Source organism: Mastigoproctus giganteus, chromosome 11 (assembly GCF_048544385.1).
Source record: "Mastigoproctus giganteus isolate SK-2022 chromosome 11, ASM4854438v1, whole genome shotgun sequence".
Taxonomy (NCBI): domain Eukaryota; kingdom Metazoa; phylum Arthropoda; class Arachnida; order Uropygi; family Thelyphonidae; genus Mastigoproctus; species Mastigoproctus giganteus.
The window spans coordinates 50,486,101-50,513,447 of NC_143585.1; the positions used below are offsets into that span (position 1 = coordinate 50,486,101).

Sequence of the window (27,347 nt, forward strand, 5' to 3'; positions counted from 1 at the left end):
AACCATCCTGTAAAGGTGGAGTAGAGTTGCAATCACAAGATCAGCAAGGAACACCATATAAAACTCAAGTCAGTGCAATGGCACCAAAGGGCTAATGCCACCCACCTGACAAGTCCCTGAGCTTGAAGTGATCCATCATAAATGGCCATAACCTTCAACCATTCCATTGGTTAACATGTGGAGTTCCACACCTTGTTACTTTGGGCTCTGTTAAAGTGCTGTATCAGTTATTTTTCACAACCATGTCTGTATCTTTTTCTGTCACATTTCCAACAATTAGTGTTGTGACATGCATTTGTAAGAATGCAACATTTGTTTGTTGCATTCTTGCAAATGCATGTCATATATATATATATATAACTTTTTATAAGAATTTAATGGTATAAAATATCATTAATTAATTGTTTATGGACCAGGGACGCTGCTAAATTGAAGCAGAAAGAACCCAACGACCATAATGGATACATAAGTGGAGAGTATAAAGGTAGGTAGATAGTGTCAAGGCGCTAACATAACAGAAAATGTAATTATGGAGAACAAAGAAGAGAAAGATGATAATAATAAGTAATTAGAAATACTTAATGCCTTGTGTCCTATGATTTCAGCACCTTCTTCTGGGGCCAGCTGCTGAAATCAAAGGAAAAAATGACAAGAAGTACAGCCTCTGTTTCTGACATGAAATATATGCAGCATGTGGTACACGTGGAGGTTTAGTATTGAAGATCAGGGTTAATATTTAAATCGTATGGCTTATGTATATTTCGTGACTGATCCGACAGAGACAGAATGCAAAGATTAAGGAGTAGGATAACTTACTGAGGTCAAGTAGGTATATAATCGTAGAGAAGGTCTGTACTGCAGTGGAGGGTAATAAAAAGTATAGCATAAATCTGTTCTGAAGTATTTATGGTATAAGATAATGACCCAGTGTGTAAGAAATCAGAAAGTTAATAATCGAAATTAAAATAAAATAAATATGAAAAGATTCTTTCTTATGGTTACAAATTCAGGTTGTATACAAAAACCAGCCTAACAACATTCAAAAAGCAGTTGTATCATAACCTCTTCGACTACTGCTTCATGCTAGTTTATAAATACAACACACCTATCGAATCTTTCCGCATGTGGATAAAAACTATGTCATCAGAACTTTTAAATAATTATAAACCCTTAAAATCACATGGATCTTCACCTGCCACTATCAACTGCAATATCTCCATACTTAAAAAAAACAATTATCAGAGCTGCATGACCAGTTATCATCACCCCTGTAGACAAAGTTGCCAGCAACTATGCCTTCATATGTAAAGCTTTTTACCTTCATGCACTGAAAACCAAACTCAATTCTAGCAAAACATACAAGCCTGTGACCAATAATAGCAATATCATAACAAAAAAGTTAATGGCTATCAACAAAAAATTAAAACTTAATATTAATAATTATAATTTTCCATACATATACTTCATACCCAAGTTCCATAAGAACCCAATATGCTTCATATTTATTACTTCATGCAAGTGCAGCTAAGCATACAAACCTAACAAGACTTTGGAACAGTTACTGAAACCCATCATTAACATCCTATCTGACAGCAGGATTATCACCAACAATATATTCCATATACAAACTTTTGATTTCCATAGCTTATTTACCAGCATTAATCAAGCTAATCTGAAGCTTGTACTAAGTAATCTGTATAATAAATACAAACATATAATAGATAAATTTGTACATTGCCAATAATTAAATTTTTAATGGTAAAACAGTTTACCAACAGACCATAGGTACCTCTATGGGTAGCCCTGCCAGTTGCATCATTGCAAATCTATACCTGTACTGGTATGAAACCTCACTGCCTCTGAAAATCTGCTTGTTGTTTAGGTGCATATGCGATTTATTTGTAGCAGATTGCCCCAACTTCGTACAAGATCATGCCAATATATATCCTGAAGAGCTCACCTTGGAAAAAACTAACAATAATAACTTGGCAGCAAATTACTTTGATTTAGATGTAGATCTCAATAGCCCTCAGACTGCAGTAAATATACACAATAAATGGGAAGCCGTCAACTTCAATGTCTTTAACTTCACGCGTTGGCATTCTAATATCTCCAAAAAGATGCATGCTAATATCATTCTATCTCAATGTATCAGAATAGCAACTATATGCAATAGCAGAAAATTGATAGTTAACAATATCAGGAAGCTCTACAATAAGCTTCTATACAACCAGTTTCCTATAGCCTACCTGTATTACCATATCAAAAAAGCACTCCTTATTATCGAATATAAAAAGTTGATTAACTACAATTGATATCAATAATATCATGGCTAACTGATATTCTTTAGCTGCTAGGCTTGTACATAATGCATAGTCTATACTCCTAGCCTCTTTGGTGTCTTACTAATGTAGAAAACTTGTACAAATCCATTGGCTATCCAAGGAGTATATTATTTTATTTTTATTATTTTTTAACTTTATCTTTTTATTAATTTATATACCGCACAACTGGCTTAAACACTGTAGTATGCTTGCAGAACTACACTGTGCTGCCACTTTATTAGGTACACCCCTGCTGTGCACACAAATGGGTTGTCCCACAACATTGCCAGTCACGTGACCACAGTTGTGGATATAGCTGCAGCAGAACAACCTTTCTAGTATCAGTTAAGTGTACAAACCGTAGCAAGAATGGGGAAAAGGAGTGATCTAATGGACTTTGAACATGGCATGGTAGTAGGTGCAAGACATGCTGGACAAAGCACCTCTTAAATGGCAGTTCTCCTGAACTTTTAACGCACCACAGTTTCAAGGGTGTATCAAGAATGGTGCAACGAACAGAAAACTTCCTCTCAATGGCACACCGGTTGAAGAAAATCGCTTGATAATGAAAGAGGTCAGAGGAGGATAGCTGGAATTTTGCAAGCAAACAAACGGGGCACAATGTTGTTGCACAGAACAATATTGCAATGGACCACTATTCGCACTTTGTCGCGAATGGGCTACAACATCCAACGGCCACATCGCGTACCTTTGTTATCAATGAAGAACAAGAGAGCACGCCTCCTGTGGGGCGCCTCCGTAGCCAGGTGGGAAGGAGCAGCAGTGCGTAGCACACGCTTCTTGATTAGACTGGGGTTCGAGCCCGTCACCACCAAATATGGTGGATGCGGAAAGGTCAGGAAATGACCACCGCATATCCCGGAGCAATATGACCTTAGTTGCTAATGCTCCTAAAAACCAAATAACAAACAAACAAACAAGCCTCCTGTGGGCACAGCAACACCAGCACTGGACTATCTAGGATTGGAAAACAGTTGCTTGGTCTGACGAGTTGAAGTTCCTGGTCATAATGTTGTGGGAAGGCTCAGAATTTGGCAAAAATAACATGAATTCACGGACCTATCATATCTAACGACTACTGTGCAAGGTGGTGGGGCAGCGTTATGGTGTGGGGGATGTTTTCTTGACACATGTTGGGTCCATTGATACCCATAGATTCATGTTTGAATGCTACATCGTACCTAAACATCATTGCTGACCAAGTGCATCCGTTCATGTTGACAGTTAATCCTCAGTCAGATAGTTACTTCCAGCAGGATAAAGCGCTGGTGCACAAAGCCTGAATCACTATGGAATGATTGCAGGAACATGACAATGACTTTTCTTTGCTGCAGTGGCCCGCTCAGTCCACAGATCTCAATCCTATTGAACATCTTTGGGATGAGCCGGAAAGGGCTGTTTGCTGCAGGCCGCACCTCCGTTGAATTTCAAGAGACTGCGTGACACACTCATGTCTGCATGGTACTCCATTCGTGCACAACATTTTCAGCATCTTGTTCAATCCATGCCTAGACGAATTCAGGCTGTTTTGAAGGCTAAAGGAGGCTCAACACCTACTAGGTAGGTGTACCTAATAAAGTGGCAGCACAGTGTATGTTTAAGTTCCTACTATAGCAGGGGTCGGCAATCTTTTTGATGAAGAGCCATTTTTGATCTAATTTAAAAAAAAAAAGAATCCAAAGAGCCGAACCTCAGCTCAAGCTGTGGGGAAAGGGGGTGTTTAAGAAATGAAATACAGTGGGAAGGTGTTTTATTAAAAAATTATATTTTTTGAAATATTATTTATTAATACTGAAAAAATGTAACAAACATCCAATTAGGTACAAATTAATGTGACTTTTGCTGCTGAACTTCTTGAGCGAGTCTCTCAATGTCAGGCGAGTATGCCATAATTTTCATCTTTAAACATGCTGAGAGACTATTTGTTCAGACTGTTTCTTGATTTATTTTTAATATAGTTCATGTTTGAAAATATTTGTTTGCAGAAATACGTCGCTTGTCATACATGTGGGCTAAAAGTTAGAGCCACATACGGCTTGCAAGCTGCAGGTTGCCGACCCCTGTTCTATAGCAACGGGAATAGCAACCTCGAACTGCCTGAGGAAAGATCTATTTGTCTTCCATATTCTTTATGCTTTCCTACCTTTCTATATATGCTTATTTCTCGTTAGCCATTAGTTTATCGAACGCAATATTCGAAATGCTCCTTTTCTGCTATAAACACTATTCTTGCTTAAACAAAGTTTAGAGACTATTTAATGCCACTTTGCAAGCTTTTTACTCCTTTTTATCCTGGGAACCATTACTTCACATGTTTAATACCTACCCCTATTATATATTCGTAATTTAATTTAATCTAACTTAGTTTCTAATTGATGACACGTAGGGTAGCCAGCATAATTTATTTTAATTTTGATTATTTCCTTAACTTTCCAATTTCTTACACATGGAGCCCGCTATCTTATACCATAAATACTTGAGAACAGATTTACGCTATACTTTTTATTACCCTCCACTGCAGTACAGACCTTCTTTACAATTATACATACCTACTCGATCTCAGTAAGTTATCTTACTTCTTAATCTTTTCATTCTGCCTCTATCAGGTCAGCCCTGAAATATATGTAAGCCATATAATTTAAATTTTAACCCTGATCTTCAATACTGAACTTCCACGTGCTGAGTATATTTCATGTCAAAAACAAAGGCTGTACTTCTTGCCATCATTTTTATCCTTGATTTTGGCAGCTGGCCCCAGAAGAAGGTGCTGAAATCATAGGACACACGGCATTAAGCATTTCTAATTACTTATTATTATCATCTTTCTCTTCTTTGTTCTCTGTAATTACATTTTCTGTTATGTTAGCACTTTGACACTATCTACCTAACTGTATACTCTCCACCTATATATATATATATATATATATATATATATATATATATATAGGTGGAGTTCTATATCAGAAACAGTGTCCTACTGTAAACATTACAGATGTAAACCTCCTTTATTCAGTAACATTTATATTGAATGACTAACACTCCAATCATCATGATGAATCATGAAATGATTCTTCATGATGATTGGAGTGTTTCTTTTTTGGGAAGATGTGTACTTATCATTTCTTAGTCTTTTAATATAGTAGTACATGCATTTGTCACATAGTAACAAAGAGATCAATAAGTGAATATTATAAAATAAAAGTCAATTACTATAAATATTATTAGGTAACTTGAGAACAGCTAAATCCATTTTCAATTCTTTAGGTGCCTAGAGCCTTTCAGAAATTTTATTTAATACATATATACATATGGTATTAGTAAAATGATGCAAAGAAGCAAAGCTTATACATTTACCTGCCATTGAAGTAAAAGGGAAAAAATAATAATTAGTGCCAGTGTCTAATTTTATGCTATACTTGACTGCCTTGAGGTGGAAATATTATTTAGTATGACTTATGAAAATACATGGTCTTCTCTGAAGCTGCTGCTTTTGTGAAGTTTTCTACATTTATGAAATAAATTGAAAGTGCAAAAGAATACAAATTGGAATACTGAATTAAATAGCACAAAGAAGGATTTCAACTGCTGGTGCCCCATTTTATCAGGAACCACAAGGCACTGGCATCTGAAAATAATAGAAGGATATAGCAAGCAGCACATTGAAAGATATTTTTTTACTTTGAAAACCATATTTGTACAAGAGTAATCAGAGAATTGAGATTAAGAATCAAAGATAAAGGCCAGTAACTCTGTCAATAAATAATGCAAAAATAATCCTCTTTATGCAAAAAAAAGTTTGAAAAATGTCTTGTCTGACAGGACTATTTATGAAAAGAAAAAAATAAATAAATGACCAGACTGGTTGTCCATTTAATTTTGTATTCCAGTTTTTATTCTTTTGTATTTTTATTTTAGTTCTTGGATCCATTAATCTTGAAAATCATTAACTGAAGAGGAAACAACACTATCTCAGCAAGCTTTTGTTATACTTTGTAAAACAAAGTGTTTGTAATTTGTTTCAACTCTTGTTTGTTTGTTTGTATATAGGCTTTACAGCACAAGGGCAGCAAAAGTTTCAACTCTTAACTCAGCATAGTGTGAAATGGAAACACTTAGTTGAAGTGGGTGACCAGTGTAATGTTGAGGTCATTTTGAGGCGACATAAGCACTGCAAAAATGAGTAGAAGTATGTTACAACCAAATAACTGTGATGACTATAATCAATAGCTATACAGACAAATAGAATAGGCAAGAAATCAGAATGTTTGGAAACAAAGGTATAATGCGAGTAGGAGTAATCTACAGACCAGGTGATTGTGAAAATTATGACGAAAGCCTCCACATGCAAATGGAATCAATGTCTTATTGTGGGCAATTTCAATTTGCTTCTAATTGATTGGAGTAAATGGAAAGGAAACTCGATATGGGGAACAAAATTTTTAAATCAACTAGATGACTGTTATTTGTATCAACATGTCAGGGAAAGTACTAGAGAAAAGAATATCCTAGACCTCATCACCCATGAATCAGATGACATAACAGGGCTGACAGTACAGGAACCAGTAGCAGGAAGTAATCACGGAGTTCTACGGTGGATGATGAAGAGAGAGAGAGAGGTAGCAGTAGTAAAAGGCAAAGGAATGAGTTTTAATTTCAGAAAGGAAATTACGATGCCTGCCTTAAGGTACTACATGGCCTCTATTAACTGGGTAGATATCGCACAGAGAACAAATACAATTGAACTGTGGTATGCTTTTAAAACATTAATCACAAACACCTTGAATGTGTATTTACCATTAAAAAAATACTCCACGAGGAGGGTTCCAAGTTGAATGAATAGTGAAGTTGCCACATTACTTGAGCAGAAAAAGGTGGCATGGAAAAGTTACAGAGCAATAAAAAGTACTGAAGCCTATAACAGCTACAAGATGATATGTAATAGAGCCACAGAAAAGATTCTACAGGCAAAGGCAGTTTATGAGAAATCTCTAGCAAACAGAGCAAAGCGGGGGGGAATAAGGAATTCTTCATATAATAATATCATTAATATATAAATGCTAAGAAGAGCAGGACAAACCAGATCGTAGCTTTACGTAAGGGAAAAGGGATATTATTAAATAAACCAGCTGCCGTTGCAGATGAACTCAGCAGTTATTTTGCATCGATATTTACAGATGAAAAACCTTTCGTGGCAATGGAAAATTGTGGGAGCGAAGTTGAAAAATATGTAATTAATGATATTGAAATTTTGCAAGATTATTTAATGAAAAAACTTTTGAGCCTACAGGCCAGTAAGGCTCCTGTAATTGATGGAATATACCCTATAATCTTAAGGGAGGCGGCAAGTGAGTGCATTGAACCATTGAGGCTAGTTATGCGAGCATCACTAGACTCTGGGGAGAGTCCATTGGATTGGAAACGTGCCAATGTATCTCCCATACATAAAGGTGGTCCTAAGAGTGAAGTGGGAAATTATCGACCTGTCAGTCGGACTTCAGTGGTACGAAAAATCATGGAGGCAATGATTAAGGGTGGAATTCAGGATCATTTGGATAGAACTGAAATTCTCAAGGATACTCAGCATGGTTTTGTAAAGGGAAAATCTTGTTTAACAAATCTGGTTTGCTATTTTGAAAGGGTCACTCGTGAGCTGGATTTAGGGAATAATTTTGACGTTGTTTATTTAGATTTCAGCAAAGCTTTTGACTCGGTCCCACATGAGCGGTTGCTTTATAAGCTGGAACAGGTTGAAATCACTGGGAAAATCCTTAGATGGATAGCAGGATGGCTTCAGGGCAGGAGGCAGAGGGTTGTGATAAATGGCTATTCCTCAGATTGGGTTGATGTAAGAAGTGGGGTTCCCCAAGGATCGGTATTAGGATCACTGTTTTTAATTTTCATAAACGACATTGATGAAGGGACAGAGGGCGTGTTGTCTAAATTTGCAGATGATGTTAAAATTGGTAGAGTAGTTAATGATCACTGTCAAGCTGGGCTTCTTCAAAGAGACCTAGATAGACTTCAGTAATGGTCAGAAAAGTGGCAGCTATGCTTTAATCCAACAAAGTGTAAGGTATTACACCTGGGAAACAGTAATCCCAAAATAACTTATTCACTATTTCATTCAGTACTGGGTTCAACTAAACCCAGTACTGAATGAAAGTGATTTGGGTGTTATGATACGGTCAGACATGAAATTCTCTGAGCATTGTAAACAGGTTGCAAGAAAGGCCCACAGTGTCTTATCAATGATCTATCGAACTTTTGCAAGTAGAGATAGGGACGTGATAATCCCATTATATAAGGCCTTTGTTAGACCACACTTGGAATACTGTGTTCAAGTATGGAGACTGCACCTAAAGAAAGACATCGAGCTTCTTGAAAGGGTGCAAAGACGGGTAACTTGCCTGTTGAGATCGGCAAAAGGGCATCCTTATGAAGAAAGATTTTGAATATGTGGGTTGCAGAGTTTGGAAACTAGACACCTTAGAGGAGATTTGATTGAGGAGTTTAAGGCTCTGATAGGCATCAGTAAAATGAATGAGGATGAAATTTTCAAGATTATAAATGATGCTAGAACTAGGGAACATAAATTCAAATTACGGGGGGGGGGCGATGTTTATATTGGACTGCAGGAAGTTTTATTTTAGCCAGCAAGTTATAAATTACTGGAATAAGTTGCCTACATGGGTGGTAGAGGCTGACAATTTGGGGAAATTCAAAGGTCATCTGGTTAGGACCTTCGGGTCAGGGAACTGCATAGGATGATAGGTTTAATTTCCTTTTCTTTTATTAATTATTTGTTTTTTTGTTGTTGTTTTTTTATCATTGTTTTATTCAGGTTTTTTTTTTTTTTTTGTCTGATGCAGCATAAGCCATAGGCTTTCTTGCACCATGCAGCCATTACTAATACTAATGTCATTTGGGCTGGCTTTAACTGGCACTCGTGGGGTGGTCACTCGCACAGTAGCAAAGCCTTGCTGGATATAGTGGATGACATGTTTTCTACATGAACATTTTAGACAGAGGCAACGAGGAAGCATTATCAAAAGTGATTCCTTCATACATTAAGTAAATAAAGCACTTTTTTATGGCTGATGGAATTTATCCAGTTATATTAAAAGAAGCAGCAAAAGAGGTAAGCAAACCTTTAATTAAGAGAGGAAGAGTTCTTGGATTTAGAGGCAGTATACCTATAGATTGGAGATGTGTGAATGTCTCTCCTATTCACGGGGAAGGAGAGGATCAAAGGACAGAGTAAGTAATTATAGCAAAGGTCGCGGGTTCGATTCCCGCCTCGGGCTTGGATCAAAGTACTGCAAAAACCTTGGGAGGTGCATTATGGCCACAGAAGCCGATGCGCCAACAACTATCAAAAAAAAAAAAAAAAAAGTAATTATAGACCTCTATGCTCAACTTCTGTTCCAAGAAAAATAATGGACTCTGTGGTTAAAGAAGTATTGCAGATTACCTTGGCAGGAATGCAGTTATATGGAAATCATAGCATGGACTTTTTAAAGGTGATCTCTGACTAATCTGATTAGCTGCTGTACAGTAACAAAAAAAATTATTTTTACATCATATACTTAGAATTCAGTAAAGCTTTTGATACTGTTCCACTTGAAAAACTGCTATACAAATTGGAGAAGTGTAGCATTAGAGATAAATTACTGCTATGGAGATAAAAGGATGGTTGAATGGTGGGAGATAGAGTTGTTATTAATGGCCATTGCTCTTCAAGAACAGATGTTATTTATCCCTCATGGGGCAGTGTTGGGCCCTTTATTGTTTTCAATATTTAATTAACAGTATTGATGAAGGCATACAAGTTTAAAGATCAAGTTTGCAGAAGATACAAAAGTTTATAGGATGGTTAATGACAGGAATTGGGGCATACTATTACAACAAGGGGCTTAGAGGGGAACATGTATCCTGTGTGTTATCAGACACTCAGCTTAAAACACTGATAGATCCAATATCTCTCTATTACAGAAGATTTAGAAGAAGTCCGGTTGGCCTGCCTCCCTAAAATCCACTCATGCACTCCTTCTCGATGGTAAGCCCTGTTATGTCACTTAGGTGGCAACGAACTTGTAGAGTGGTTCTCTTCAAGAAGCCTGGTCAGCATGAAGAGGAAAAGACCAAACCCTCCAGCATATGACAGCACGACAAAGCAAATGGCCCTCAGTCCCCAGCAGCTTTCACTCTCCCTCTTATGGCAGCGAGAGGATCAGAGTGGAAGCAGAGGGTGCTAAGAATCTCTGGGTATGACCAGGCTGCCATGCACGGAAACTGAACTTGGCCTGTTATAACGTAAGATCACTCATCGGTGAAGACAGGATATTAAAGCTAGAAAAGGAATTAGAAAATGTGAATTGGAATATCATCGGTTTGGCTGAAACAAGAAGAAGAAATGAATCACTTAAGTTTATCAAGTGGAAATCTGCTGTACACCAATGGAAACAGTGAAAGGAGTGAAGGTGGAGTTAGGTTTCTGGTCCATAAAGATTTTAAAAACATTTTGGAATTCAAAAGTACATCACCAAGGGTGTCAAGACTAATACTCAAGATTTCTAAGAGGTACAAGCTAAAGATTATAATGATTTATGCACCAACATCGAGCCATGATGATGAAGAGGTTGAAGAAATGTACACCGAAATTGAGTCTTCTAGATGAGCAGAAAACCCACTACACTATTATTATGGGGGACTTCAATGCTAAGGTTGGAAAAAGGCAAAACAGTGCAGAAAGAGGAACTATAGGAAATTTTGGAATTGGTGAAAGAAATAAGAGGTGAAAGACTTGTGGAATTTGCAGAATCTCAAGGACTGTCGGTAATGAACCCTTTTTTTCAAGAAAAGGGTGAACAGAAAGTGGACATGGAAGAGTCCAAATGGATTAACAACTAATGAAATCGACTTCATCCTCACTAACAGAAGATATATTGTGAATGATGTTACCGTCCTGAATAAGGTAAATGTTGGAAGTGATCACAGAATGGTAAGATGTACACTTGATATAGATAAAGGAAAGGAAAAAAACTGACTCGAGTAAATAATACAAAGGTCTTTGAGATAACAGAGGAGGAGAAAAAGCAGTATGTACTGGAACTTAAGAACAAGTTTGAGCTTCTGCAGACTGCTCAGGACCAAGATATGGACGAGGAATATTACAACTTTCTGAAAGTGATAAAGTCCAAGAAAACTATAGGGAAAAAGAAACCCAAAGAAGAAAAAATTAGTCAAGAAACACTTGTCATGATAAACTGAAGACGACAAATGAAGAGCAAGAAAAACACTGACAGGGAGAAAATTGAGTATACTGAGTTATGCAAAGCCATTAGAAAGAGACTCAGAGAGGACATAAGATTTAACACAAGAAAAGTAGAACAAGCATTAAGGGAAAACAAAGGATTTAAATCAGCAGCCATGAGCAGTAATACAGAAAGACAAATGATACTGGAACTGAAGAATAGCGATGGTGTACTTATAAACAGCAGAGAAGGCATAATTCAAATAGCAGAAGACTACTATAGAGAATTATACAAGGAGCAAGGGAATGATGCCAGCAGTGGGGAAGATGGATTGCAAAGTAGCAACACATATGACATACCTGATATTCTTCCTGATGAGGTAGAACATGCATTGAAGAAAATGAAGAATCAGAAAGCCCCGGGGGAAGATGAATTTACTGTAGAGTTGTTAAAATTGGTAGGAAGAGACATAACACAAAAACTGGCAAGGCTCTTCACAAAGTGCATTAGAAAAGGTGTGACGCCTAAGCAGCGGAATATTGCAATCATAGTTTTGCTGCATAAGAAAGGAGATAAATCAGAAATTGGAAATTATAGACCAATTAGCTTGTTATCCCAATTCACAAGGGTCATTACTAACAGATTAGAAAGAATACTTGATGAGAATCAACCGAAAGAGCAAGCTGGCTTTAAGACAGGTTTCTCAAGTATGGATCATCTTCACATAATATCACAGCTAATGGAGAAAGCAAATGAATATAAAACACCATTATGCCTGGCATTTGTGGATTATGAAAAGGCATTTGACTCCATACGTCATAAGGCAATGTTTCGGGCACTGCAAAGACAAGGCATAGATACCCCATATATTATGATTTTGAAGAAAATATATGAGAGTTCTACCTCCTTTATCAGACTAGACAAAGACAGTAGGAAATTTAAAATCGAGAAAGGAGTTCGACAAGGAGACACAATATCTCCGAAGCTGTTTACTGCTGCCCTTGAGGTAGCTTTCAGAAGATTAGACTGGTCGCAGAAAGGAGTCAATGTGAACTGAGAGTACCTAAACCATTTACGATTTGCAGATGACATTGTGGTAATAAGCCACGATCCCAAAGAATTAGAGGAAAATCTTAATCAGTTATGCACAGTTAGTAAGGATTTTTGACTAAAGATGAATATAGCTAAAACAAAAGTAATGATGAACAAGTATGCCACAGAAAGGGAAATAATGATTGACGGAGCAGTAATTGAAAAGGTGGAGTCATATACTTATCTGGGACAAGTTATTATCTGTAATAATGATAAATGGCTGGAAGTCAAGAGAAGAATAAATTTTGTATGGATAGCATTCAGGAAATATAGTCACATACTGAAGAGCAATATCCCAGTTTGTCTGAAACGTAAAATAATGAACCAATGTATACTCCCCACCATGACTTATGGAAGTGAAACTTGGGCACTCACCAAAAGAATGGAAGAGAAGCTGAGAACTACACAGTGAAGAATGGAACGAATTATATTAGGAATCAGACTGTTAGATAAGAAGAGAAACACATAAATTAGGCAGCAAACTCAAGTTAAGGACATTCTTATCAAAACTAAAGAACTAAAATGCTCTTGGGCAGGACACATAGCTTGAAGACATGATTACAGATGGACTAAGAAAATAACAGAATGGTACCCAAGAGGAGCTAGAAGAAAACCTGGAAGAAAAAGGCGGAGATGGATAGATGAAATTCATGAGTTTTTGAGTAGTAAATGGATGGCCACTGCTCAAAACAGAAGGAACTGGAAAGATGCTGGAGAGGCCTTCATCCTGCAGTGGATTGAAAATGGATGATGATGATGATGATTACAACATGACCTATAAAAATTAGGTAAATGAGCTGAGAAATGGCATTTGTGATTTAGCACTGATAAATGCAAAATATTTCATATGGGTAGCAGTAATCTCAGAATAGATATCAGTTGGGCGGTATCACACTAAATGTAGTGATGATCAAAAGAGATCTAGGTGCAATTGTATATTCTAACATCCAGGTTCTGTGAATAGTGAAGAGGCTGCTAGGACAGCTCATGCAGTTCTGTCAGTGATATACAGTAAACCGTTTGCTAGATGGGTAAGATGATTATTTCATTGTATGAAGCAGTGGTTAGGCCTCATCTTGAATACTGTGTATAGATCTGGAAACATTATTTAAGAAGTCTGTGTAACTGTTGGAACAGGCGCAAAGAAGAGTCAAGAATGCAAAAGGGTATTCTTACCATAAAACGCATCAGTTTTGAAAATTGTAGCACAAAATCTGAGAAGATACCTGTTTGGATTCTAAAGGCTTTAAATGGATTGAGTAAGTTCACAATATGTATAAATGCTGATGGCATCCTTGCTCTTTTTCAGACAACACATAAGCTTAAATTGAAAAGGGTGGTTGATGGAAGATGTGTGTAACTTTGCTCTGAGCCAGAGAGTAATTGATTGTTGGGACAAACTTCCATCTGGTGTTGTGTAAGTGGGTAGCTTGAATACATTTAAGGAGGTTAGTCAGATTATTAGAGGAGATGGACAGATGAAGTTCCTTTTTTATTTATTTTTTTTGGCTGATGCTGTATGAGCTTGCCTGCTTCTTTGCACCCATTTGCCAATACTAATGCCTAATATTGATACCTTCAAAGTTGATTAAGTTACAACACTTTTCATTAGTTCTGAACACATATGCAGGCTGCCTACTGCTTAGAGCTGCTTGTAGGCACATCAATATTTTATATTGCAAGTATACTTTGCAGCACAGGTATTCATATTTCAATGAGAGACTGCTGTATAAATTTAGATATGTTGGCCAGTCTCATAAGTTATGTGGCCATATATTTGGAATGTAGTAACATACACCGATGAGCCAAAACATTATGACCAGCGAGTCGTTATGCAAATTGAAGCAACTGCAGGTGAACTATGGCACGTGGATGGGTCGGGACATGATATAAAAAAATACCTGATACTGAGCTCCGTTCTTGTTCTTCAATCTGAAACGGCACGGCTGGTGGGGTGCTCACGGTCAGCTGTGGTTAGTACCTACCAAAAGGAGGGGAAACCCACTAAAAGTGAGGGGAAACTCCAAGGAGGGGAAACCCACTAAAAGTGAGGTGTTGGACGACCATGGCTCACCCATGCTCGAGGTGAGTATAGGCTCTCACAGATGATATGTGGCAACAGAAGGGTGACTGTGGCGCAATTCGCCAGTAATCGGAATGCTGGTGACGGGAGTAATGTGTCACAACACATAGTACATCGAACCCTGCTGAAAATGGGGCTGCGTATCCATAGGCTGCTCAGAGTGCCCATGTTAACCATGGTTCACTGGCAACAGTGCCTACAATGGGCACACGAGCATCGAAACTGGACCTTGAGTGATTGGAAGAAGGTCATCTGGTCCGATGAATCATGTTTCCTGTTGCACCATGTGGATGGCCTGGTATGTGGGCATCCTTTACCTGGGGAAGTGATGGCTCCTGGATGCACAGTGGGACGAAAACAAGCAGGTGGTGGCAGTGTCATGCTTTGGGCGATGTTCTGCTGGGATACCCTGGATCCAGTCATCCATGTGCTGGGCACTCTGACATCTTCCACCTACCTAAACATCATTGGCAACGGTCTTCCCCTCTGGCGGTGCCATCTTTCAGCAGGATAATGCGCCATGCCACACAGCTCAGATTGTTCGAGACTGGTTCGTGGAACATAAGGAAGACTTCCAGGTATTGACCTGGCCTCCAGATTTCCCAGACAGCAACTCCGATCTGCGGCGTCTCAACCATGGACCTTACAAGAGTTAAAGGATCTGCTGGTTACGTGTTGGTACCAGATACCACAAGACATGTTTAGAAATCTTGTAGTGTCCATGCTTCTCCGGGAATGAGCTGTTATGGCTGCATGTGGAGGACCAACATCATATTAGGTAGGTGGTCATAATGTTTTGCCTCATTGGTGTATGTCATTCATATTCTAATAACCTGCAAATATTGTTATTTTTAGGGAAGGCAAATATGAAAGAATACAGAATGAGTGTATAAAGTGTCTAAAAGCACTTATGAATAATACGGTAAGTTCCATTTTTAATCTTTCAGAATATGTCCAGTTTTATTTATTATCTGAAATCATTCAGTTTTTGTTTGTATAAAGAAGATCATTGAACTTAGACAAACAAATGTAAATAATTGTGTATATTGTGAAGTTATGGGCCTGACTTAAGGTTTTATGTTCTTAAGTAGGAACGGAAAAAAAAATGAAAGAGAGAGAGAGAAAAACATCATTGCTAGCCACAGTTAAGTACTGGAATGTAAGTTGCTGTAGGCTAAAGGTTTTGGCAAGTGGTGGGGTTGTTCATCAGAGTTTCCCTCTAAAGTCGTGCTCTCCAAATGATAATTGATTGGCTTGTAATGGTCAGTAGCAGAATTCTAGTATAGATGTGGTGAAACTGCTGCTCTTTGATGCTTGAAGTCTGGCTCTCAGAGAAACATGGAGTGGGAGAATTCATCCCTCAAAATAATAATTTAATCGGAAGTTTAAAAAAAATTAAAAACTTACAAGTAGCAACAGAATGTTTAATGATTTTGATACCTGTTGCTATTATTCAAGAAATCTGCCTCGTTTCTAATTTTTATTAGAAATGAAGCAGATTTCAGGAGATCCTTGTAGAAATATATAGACAACTATGTCTTGTCTTATGGAAATTCTAAAAAATACAAGAAATGTATATCATCTTTATTCATATGACATTCCACTATTGGGAAAGGCATAGTTTCTGCTCTTATCGTATATACAATAAAAATTTACTTACAAGTAAATTTTTATTGTACATATGAATTCTGTTAAGTAAAATTCATGTGCACACATCAGATGATTGTGGCTTTTTTAAGCCTTTGGCGATTATCTTTTGTATCTATTAAACCTTTTGAAAATTAGATTGTATGGCTCAATGGTTGCTAAGCTGTTTCTGGTCAAATGCATGGGTCTCCACATTTTTTATTATTTTTTTTTTTTTGCCTATACAGAAACAGCACTTCCAAAATTAGCAAATGACAGTCCATTTTGAAAAATTATCTATTTACTTATGAAATGTTAAAATATCGGAAAAAAAATTTTACAAATGAATAATCAGTTTGTGTTTATCTGCCATATTTTGCAAGAAAAAATAATCACAGTGATTGTTCTTTAATCTTGTGTCTTATTTTGCTTCACACTGCACCATAAGAGTTTTTGAAATTAAACATAGACTTTTGGAGTAAACAGTTCAGAAATATGCCCCTGCAGTGCTGAGACATTATTTCATTGTGTGATGATCTTAGAATGCTTTCTTCAGAAGGCTGAAGATGTCATGGTGACTAATGCTTTTTTTTTTATTGATGGGCATTGATTGAGGTACAGTGGAGGAAATCAGGCTACCAGCAGTGTTGCTCTCTCTCTCTCTCTCTCCAAAAATTGCATTATGTCCTACTGAGCACATGCCCATGTTGTTTACAATACACTGATTGTAGCTTTTGTTCCTGTAAGGCCCATACTTTTTGCTATGGTAACTAAATACAGAAATGGGCTACCTACCCCCAACACACCAAGCATCAGCTCCACGAAAAAGGTCGAAATTAGGCCCTTTCATATCCACTGGGACTACAGGTCATATTACCTTATATCTCTTTTGTCTGGAAAGAGTCTCAGCTTGATCTTATCCACTGCAGGATTCCTCCTAAGTCCATTAGAGCTTCATTCTCCAATCTATTCTGTTAACGATCATGTTATGCTGTTGCACTTTGCAACAAATATTAACTGCATTTTTTTTTTTTTTTATGAAAATGCCAAAACAAGAGGTATTAGAACATATATTACTTAGTACCATGCATAGGCTGGAGGTTGGGAAGATGAAAAAAGATATCTGTTGACATTAGATTGAACTTCTGTAGATTGTAATTTTTAGGAAATAGGTATGAAGGAAGGTTGTTTCAGAAAACGAAGTTGAATGAATAAAAGAGGAAGAAGAAATGTTGGTTCTGTGAGTTTGAAATTGGACAGAAAAAGGATATTGACTGGTTGCAGCATGTGTTCTGACTGCTTTGAAAGAGACAGCATGAATTATAAAAGCCAATTCAGAAGAACAGTGCCCATGGAAGTATGTATAGAAAAGACATCTATGAATCAGAGAGTGGAGAAACTCTGTTAGAAATGAGTCATTAATTAAATTTAACTACCCACTTTTGAATGGAATATAGAAGCCTGAGAGAGGTTTTGGAGGCACTGCCCCATATGTGGGAACAATACTCCTTGATAAGACAGATTTGAGATTTGTAAAGAGTGAACAGCTATTTAAAAGAAAAGTAATGCAGAGAGCAAAGGAGAAAACCTAGTTTTTTTGATGCAGAGGAAGCAATATTTGTAATGTGCTTATGCCAAGAGAGATTAGAAGTCAGGGTAATCCCCAATAGAGATATATGAACTTCCCTGGAAATTGGAGTGTCATCAAAGGTAAGCATAGGAGCAGATGAATTCTTTTTTGCAAGATATAGGACAGGACAGAATTTTAGAAGAGTTTAAATCAACTAAGTTATCTTTGCCCCACTGGAGAATTACCTGTTGATCAGCATTTAAGGAATTGGTAGTGGATATTCAAGAAGTTGAAGCTGTTTGAGCAAGGCAAGGTTTCTCAAACTGGAAGGTGGAATGTAATATGCTATCATTAGCAAAACTATTAATAGGATTCTGGTCATTGAACGGTCATTAATATACAAGTGGAAAAGAGTGGGAGAAAGAACTGAACCATGAGGAACACCAGTATTAGTGCAGAAATTAGAAGACATAGAGCCATCTACCCTCACCTGCAGTGAGCAGTCAGAGAGAAAACTGGATACTCAATTACAAAAAACGATTGGAACTTATTTAGAAGACCTTTATGCCAAACACGATAAAAAGCCTTTGAAATGTCAAGAGCAACTACTTGAGTTTTGCCAAACTTTTCCATTGAACTTGTCCATAAATGGGTAACATAAGCCAGAATATCACCAGTGGATCGACACTGACAGAATCCATACTGGCAATTGTTGATCGGATGGAAGGCTTCTAGATAGTTTAAGATTAGAAGTAATTGGATGGGAGGGATTTTCACCAGGGCCATACTTACACGTTTCAAGGCCCAAGGCACAAAATTATTTTGAGGCTACCTGAACTTTTTTTATTGATAAAGTATGATAAAAAAAATTTTGTTTTGCCAATATAATTTATTTATATAACTTAACAATTACAGTATGTACAAGTATTATATAAAATATAAGAGTTTAACGGAATAATAGTTTTAAGAATACCTGTATGGTACCAAATATTAATGCATTACATTAGAATATTTAATATATTCTGTCCAGCCTTATAAAAACCCCAGACTATCTGCAACCTATATGCAAATAGGACTTTTTTTAAACTTAAACAGAATCTAGCACCAGTTACTATTGGGTTAAAATGTTTTTTCCCTTGCTCTTAATTTCACAAATTTATCAATTATGTCATCATAATTTATAGTTTGTTACCTTGGACTCGATATATAATAATAATAAATCGGACATTTTATCCTGCATTCAGTTGTTTTGTAAATAGTTTTTTTTTATTCTTTTTAGTGCTGAAGAAGATCATTCACCACTTGCATTTGTCACAGGCATTGTGAGAAATATTTTCAGGATAGTTTTAACATTTGGAAATGCCGATCTAAGTTCATCATTAATAATATTGTGCATATACTCAATATTTGAAACATTTTCTTTTTTGGCATAGTTTAAATATTTTAATATTTCTGATTTGAATTGTTTGGTATGTGTTGTTTTTATAAACATGCACTGATGTGTCAATACACAAATCAAATTCCTTTTCCTTCCATAGCATCATTTTGGTCCTTGAGGTTGTCACAGACATTCTCTCAGATATGCCAGACAAGCTGTACTTGCTACCTGGGAGTCTAAAACGCTGATGGAACTGATATTCGGGTGACACTCAAGTCAAGTGGACCCAATTTCGGCGAAGTCCGGACGGTCTGTGACAACCAAATCCTCTGCTTGCACCTTCACGATGGTGGGACTGTTAGTAATCCTGGGTATAACCTCCATGCACAAGCACATGGTGGGTGACCACCCAGGTGTGAACCAACGTAAGCAGGGGTCGAGGTGTGGCGCCCACACCACACGGAGGAATGCCGCCCCTCTATGTTACCAGGCAGTACTAGGTGGTAGATGACTCTCATCAACCGGTGAAATACCACCACTTTGCTTATTGGAGGCTTGAAGTGGTGGAACCCATGTTTAGTCTCTAGAGCTAAGTTCCGGTCAACCCTTCCCTATCTCTTCCATCATGCAGTATGATTGATGACTTTTGAGGTTATGATGAACGTTGTGGCGAGATCCAATATTCCTTACATTTCGAGGGTACAGCTCTAAAACGGTTTTCGCAGGCCGGCCGCTAGTTAGTACACCGGACCGAACCTATTGGTAACTCTCTAGGAGGCTTCCGGATCAGCTAGTGTATAATCTTGCTACCTCTACTCTGCCAGATAGTGACTGGAGGGAGTCCGAGTAGTGTGTATGCGGGGAGCATTGTCGAGGCCACGTTATGTCAAGGATCTGGGTATATTCTTCCCACATGTACGCCATATCCAAAAATTTCATTACTTCATACAGCATGTCCCACCCACTTTTTCTTACTATTGAATACACCATGAATTGTCAAACTAATAGAACAAGCTTATCTGCGAAAAGATCTAAACCTCCCAAGGATTTCCTAATTCATTTCACAAATATACGTGGTCTCAATTCTAATCTCAACGATGTCCATTTCCACTTGCAGTCTGCCAAACCCCATGTACTTTTTCTGACAGAATCTCAGTTAGCGGTTGATTCAACTACTGTTCATCTCAGATGCCCAAATTATTCGCTGTATGATTCCTTTCGCCTCAAAGGTGGTACTTGTGCATATGTCCGTTCTGATATTCCCTGTCAGAGACTTGGCAATTTGGAATCTCCTCTCTTTGATCTTCTCTGGCTTAAAATCTCTCTACCTCATTGTGTCAAATTCATCTGTTGTCTCTACCGTTCTCCCAACTCCACTAATCACTTGGAGCTCTTTGACTTCCTCTCGTTGCAACTTGACTTTCTCCAGTCCAACTTTCCTAACAGTGAGGTAATTTTCCTTGGTGATTTTAATGTTCACAACTCCAGCTGGCTTCCGTTTTCTAGTCACACCGACCCAGCAGGTCGAGATGCTGAGGCTTTTGCAATTACTAATGACCTAGCACAGATTGTTCATTTACCTACAAGAATACCGGACAATCCTAATCATACAGCCAATACGCTTGATCTTTTTCTCACAAACAACCCTTCTAAGTACACGGTCGAAGTGAGAGGTCCTTTAGGCACTTCAGATCACAACTTGGTGATTGTCTCTTCTCCAATGGAACCTTTATCTCATGGCTATTCCCAACCTCGTGTTGTTTGGCATTACAAGAATGCAAAATGGGATGACCTGCGAGACTTCTTTTCTTCTTTTCCTTGGTCGGATTACTGTTTCAAAACTCCTGATGTCAACGTTTGCTCAGATCGTGTCAGTGAAATTATTCTTGCAGGAATGGAATCCTTTATCCCACACTCCACTTTAAAATCTCGTCCTTTATCTAAACCTTGGTTTTCCAATAAATGTGCTAAGGCTGTTCAAGAGAAGAATGTTGCATATCGTAATTGGCTTGTTTCTAATTCTTCAGTTTCATTTTCTGCCTACACCAAAGCTCGCAACAATTGTAAAGCAGTTATTAATCAGTCCAAACTAGAGTTTGAACAGGCTAAGAGTAGAAAACTTGCTTCTTGCCCTAATGGTAGCCGAGCATTCTGGTCTCTTGCCAAAGCTATTGGCCCCAACTTTTGCCCATCTCTGCTTCCACCTCTGTCCAAACCAGATGGTTCTGTTGTCACTTCAGCCAAGGATAAAGCTGACCTGCTAGCATCCCATTTTTCTTCCAGCTCATGTATTAATGAACCTGGTAAAACACCTCCCACCATTCCCAACATGGTCCATTCAATGCCTCCTGTGGTCTTCCGTCAAAAGGATATCAGAAGGATTTTGATGAATCTTGATGCTAAGAAAGCTCCAGGTCCTGATGGTATTTCTCCACTTGTTCTCAAAATCTGTGCTCCTGAACTTACTCCTATTCTTTGCCGCCTTTTTTCACTTTCTTATTCCAAAGGTGTTTTTCCTTCTGCTTGGAAATTTGCTCATATCCAGCCAGTTCCTAAAAAGGGTGACAAATCCCTCCCATCCAATTATCGTCCCATTGCAATTACTTCTACTCTTTCTAAAGTAATGGAGAAATCAATTAACCGCCAACTCTTAAACTACCTAGAAACCTTCCGTCTGATCAACGATCGCCAGTATGGATTCCGTCGGTGTCGATCCACTGGTGATATTCTGGCTTATGTTACCCATTTATGGACTATTTCAATGGAAAGGTTCGGTGAAACACAAGCAGTTGCTCTTGACATCTCAAAGGCTTTTGATCGTGTTTGGCATAAAGGTCTTCTAAACAAGCTTCCATCTTATGGTTTGCCAACTGTTTTTAGTAATTGGTTATCCAGTTTTCTCTCTGATCGCTCACTGAGGGTGATGGTAGATGGCTCTCTGTCTTCTAACTTCTCCACTAATGCCGGTGTCCCCCAAGGTTCAGTTCTTTCCCCCACTCTTTTCCTCTTGTATATCAATGACCTTCTTCCATTGACTGGAAATCCTATCCATAGTTTTGCCGATGATAGCACATTGCATTCAACTTTCCATTTTGAGAAACCTTGCCCTGCTCAATCAGCTTCAACTTCTCGAAAATCTGCTACCAATTCCTTAAATGCCGATCTTCAGGTAATTCTCCAGTGGGGCAAAGACAACTTAGTTGATTTCAACCCTTCTAAAACTCAGTCTTGTCTTATATCTCGCAAAAAGGATTCTTCTGCTCCTATGCTTATCTTTAGTGACACTCCAATTTCTAGGCAAAAGGATATATCTCTTTTGGGGATTACCCTGACTTCTAATCTCTCTTGGCACAAGCACATTACAAATATTGCTTCCTCTGCATCTAAAAAACTTGGTTTTCTCTTTCGCTCTCGGCGTTACTTTTCTTCCAAACAGCTGCTCACTCTGTATAAATCGCAAATTCGCCCTGCCATGGAATATTGTTCCCACATTTGGGGTGGTGCCCCCAAAACCTCTCTCAGGCTTCTTGATTCCATTCAGAAGAGGGCAGTTAGGTTAGTTAATGATTCATCTCTAACAGAGTCTCTCCACTCGCCTTCTCATAGACGTACTGTTTCTGCTGCATGCCTCTTCTACAGATATTTCCATGGGCACTGTTCTTCTGAATTGGCTTCTATAATTCCCGCTCTCTCTTTCAAAACAGTCCGAACACGTGCCGCCACCAGCCAACATCCATTTACTGTCCAACTTCAAACCCACAGAACCAACTTTTCATCTTCCTCATTTATTCATTCAACTGCCGTTTTCTGGAACAACCTTCCTTCATACGTATTTCCTGAAAATTACAATCTACAGAAGTTCAAGTCCAATGTCAACAAATATCTTCTTTCGTCTTCTCAACCTCCAACCCAAGCACGGTACTAAGTACTATAGGTTCTAATACCTCTCGTGTTTGGGGTTCACATAAAAAAAAAAAAAAAAAAAAAAAAAAAATCATTTAAAAAAACACTAAACATATTTAATTTCTCAGTGTATACTTCAAATTGGTGATTTAATTTGGCAGAAGCTTGAACATCATGCTCAAATTGCGCACATTGAAATGCTACATCTGGCCAATACTGCTCTACGGTGTAGAAACCTGGACTCTAACATCAGCCACTACAAAAAAGCTCCAGGCCTTCGAAATGTGGCTCTACCGAAGAATGCTGAAAATTCCGTGGACAGCCAAGATAACCAATGCACAGGTCCTGCAGGACATGCACACGGAACGGGACCTGCTCAAAACCATCATCAGCAGGAAATGCAAATACCTAGGTCACATCGCTAGGAACCAACAAAAATATCACCTACTACCACTCATCCTGGAGGGAAAGATCGAAGGCAAGAAACGCCCAGGCAGACCGAAAATGGCATGGCTAGATAACATCAACACCTGGCTTCACATGACAACAGCACAAATTCTACACACAGCGCTAGACAGAGAACAATATCAAAACAAAGTCGCAAACGCCATTCGGCAGCATTAAAGAAGAAGAAGAATTTGGCAATAAGCGTATTACAATTAACATTAGCGGTGTTACCAATGCATAATTTTCTGCCAGTTAAAACAACATCATTGTCTCTTATTTCTTCGTACATAATTTTGTTTTTTTATTCGGTTTCATTCATCTCTGTATTCAGTCTCCTCAGTTAATAATTTAGTTTAGTCTTTAGTTGTTTCAAAATTATTTCTAACATCTAAAATAAATTCTTTCAATGATTTTAAAAGACTTGTGCTTTTTAGTAAATTTATTTTAGGTCCTGAAGGGATTTGCTAGTAGTTAGTCTCTCCAACACTTTGTTTCAAATTGTTGTTTTATAGAGTGACTATTTCCTAGCCATATTGGCAGCATCATCATAACTTTGCCCTCTGCATCTTTTGATATCTATGGATAACTCAGATAACTTGTCTCAAATAATTTTTTTCAAAATATTCTGCATTGTAATATTCCATGGGAAGAAAATCTAAAAATCTCTTTAATTTTATCATCTTTTGAAACATATCTGATTATTAGCACTAACTAATCAAGGTGACTTATGTCGGGCGGGCATGGAGTCAATAACCATTGAAAGGTACGCAGCTTGTTTTATTTCAGATATTAAAGATTCTTTTGTCTTATTTGCCATTAAATTTATAAACTTATCACAGAATTTGTGTGAAAGGTAATTCGTTTTACCAGGTCTGCTATTTGCGTACATTTCTATATGATTTTTTAAAAATATGTGTCACACTCTAACTTTACACATCAACTGCTAAATTTAACTAAATGCTACTGTTTTTGGGTTTCAGCTTGTTTAGATTCTCAAATTCATGGGTGGTCTAATTAAAGTAGTTTTCGTAGAATGAATAAAATTTTCATATAACAAACAGATTTTGGGAGACCCAGGTTTGCATTGTTTGCACCTCTGGCCTTTAGGAAGTAGAACTGCTGCTATAGAAAGCACAAATTAAGAGTTAAAGGGATTACATTCCAAAATTTAGTGGTATCTCTAACACATTTACAACCGCTTCTCCCACATACTGTATCGAGAAGTTGTGCTGTTCAGCTGCTATCTTGTGTCCATAGCCAGTAGAAAAGATTAAGGCATATTCCCGACATTGACAATATGCCATGGTGAACCTGTGTTCTACTGTAAGCAACCTATTAGAGAATTGGGGAGAATGATTTTCCTTTATCCTATTACAAGTGGGCTCTAGTTTGGATCAGGGTGTTAAAAAAAAAAAAAATCACTTTAAAAATTGAGATTACAGAGGCCTCACAAGGCCCCCTATCTATGGTGAGACCTGAGGCTGGTGCCTGATGCACCTGTTCATAAGTACGGCCCTGGCTGGATATGAGCAAATTTCCAAGCAAAAGGGAAAACAACTTTGAAATAAAAAAGTGAAAAAAGGTTACGCAGAACAGGAGTAAGTTCAGGAGCACAGGTTTTGAGAACAAGTGGAGAAATACCATCAGGACCTGGAGTTTCTTATCATCACGATTTATCAAAATCCTTCTGATATTCTTTTGATGGAAGACCGGGATTGGTGGGTGGTGGTTTACCAAGATCATGCAAGAAAAATCGAGCTGCAAGAAAAATAAGATGCTAGTAGGTTAGCTTTATCCTTCGCTGAAGTGACAATAGAACCATCTGGTTTTGAGAGAGGTGGGAACAGAGATGGGAAAAACTTGTCACTAATAGTTTTGGCAAGAGACCAAAATGCTCAGCTACCATTTAGACAAGAAGCAAGTTTTCTACTCTTTGCCGGTTCAAAATGTAATTTGAACTGATTAATAACTGCTTTCCAATTGTTGTGAGGTATGGTGTAGGCAGAAAATGAAACTGAAGATTTGGAAACATGCCAATTAAAATATGCAATATTCTTCTCTTGAACAGCCTTACCACATTTATTTGGAAACCCAAGGTTTAGATAAAGGACAAGATTTTAATCTGTGCGGGGTCATTAATAATTGGAAAAGCCTCTCAACCTGCTGGGTCCTTGTGACTAGAAAAAAGAAGCCAGCTGGAGTTGTGAACGTTAAAATTACCCAGGAATATTTCCTCACTGTTAGGAAAGTTGGACTGGAGAAAGTCAGTTGTCAAAGAGAGGAAGTAAAAGAGTTCCAAGTGATTAGTCTAGTTAGGAGAATGACAGAGGTAACAGGTGAATTAAAACCTCTATCATATTCTACAGAATACGATAGAGGGGTTTTAAGCCAGAGAAGGTCAAAAAGAGGAGATTCCAAATTATTAAGTATCTAACAGGGAATATCAGAATGGACGTATTCATAAGTACAGTCAGTCCTCGTATAACACGTGTTTCCACTACACGAGCCGACCGGGCTAGCCGAGTGGGTAAAGTACCTGCCCGGCAACCCAAAGGTCGCGGGTTCGATTCCCGCCTCGGGCTTGGATCAAAGTACTGCAAAAACCTTGAGAGGTGCAATATGGCCACAGAAGCCGATGCGCCAACAACTACCAAATCAAAAAAAAAAAAAAAAAATCCACTACACGAATTCGATCATACACGATTTATAAATAGGGGAACAATATCTTATATAACACGAACCGAATTCGCTTATGCACGATTTGCCTTTGTGTTTACAAGAAATGGTAATTGAATGCGGAATCACCCCAACTGAACACAACACGATAGGAATGAAAAGAAGATTCTGAAAATGTATTTATGTTTTTTATATCAGTGAAGGGAAAACACATTTCACCATAATAGTGTAAAAACCCACACAATTCCAGCTGTCGATATTATCGCAAATGCAATTAGATCGAGTTTACTACCAGTTTATAACAGATTCCACTAGTAGGAGCGCAACTGGAAATTGTTTTTATTGTTTTATGGTAGTAACCCCCCAGAAATGTGCTTTAGTAAAATGTGAGCTAGTGAGGTGTTCATAGTGTCTCTTCCTTCGGTGTTATTTGTTCAGTTGCTACACACGCGCAGCTTTGCTTATGTGTATCAATCGTGCCTCCTCATTTTGTAATTGTGCTTTATTTCCTAAAAATGGGTAAAATACTTAAAAGGTGTGAAAAGGAAGCGTCCTGGTGAAGACACTACAGATTCAGATAGAAAAAGGAAAGCAATATAGATAAACAGAGGTGGACTGGGTCAAAAATTCTTCCCCAAGAAAATTTGTAGTAGCCTCATACTACCGTTTATGGCCAACATCACACCGGCCTCCGGCCCACCGGGGTTTCCCCTGGTAAGGCTTATGGCCAGTCTGCCTCTGTCGATAGAGAAAAAATATGAAATTGTGAAACGCTTTGAGCAAAATGAAAGACCATGTGTTATTGCACGTGCTTCAGGCCTAAATGAGGCAACGCCGAGAATTACAAAAAATGCATAGAAAATAAAAACAACTTTCATAGCAGGAACAACTCAAAGTGTAATTAAAATCCACTAGATCAAGACACAAAGAATTGGAAGAGATGGAACGGCTGTCATCTGTTTGGATAGAAAAT

At 37.9% G+C, this 27,347-nt stretch overlaps 1 protein-coding gene across 1 annotated transcript in view; it reads left to right on the plus strand.

The window, feature by feature from the left end:
- LOC150078004 (protein diaphanous-like) overlaps window positions 1-27,347 on the plus strand; it is a 278,573-nt gene that overhangs the window by 80,145 nt on the left and 171,081 nt on the right. The window contains 1 exon segment of the mRNA XM_090384426.1: window positions 15,630-15,696. Within this exon segment, the coding sequence (XP_090240552.1) occupies window positions 15,630-15,696 (67 nt within the window).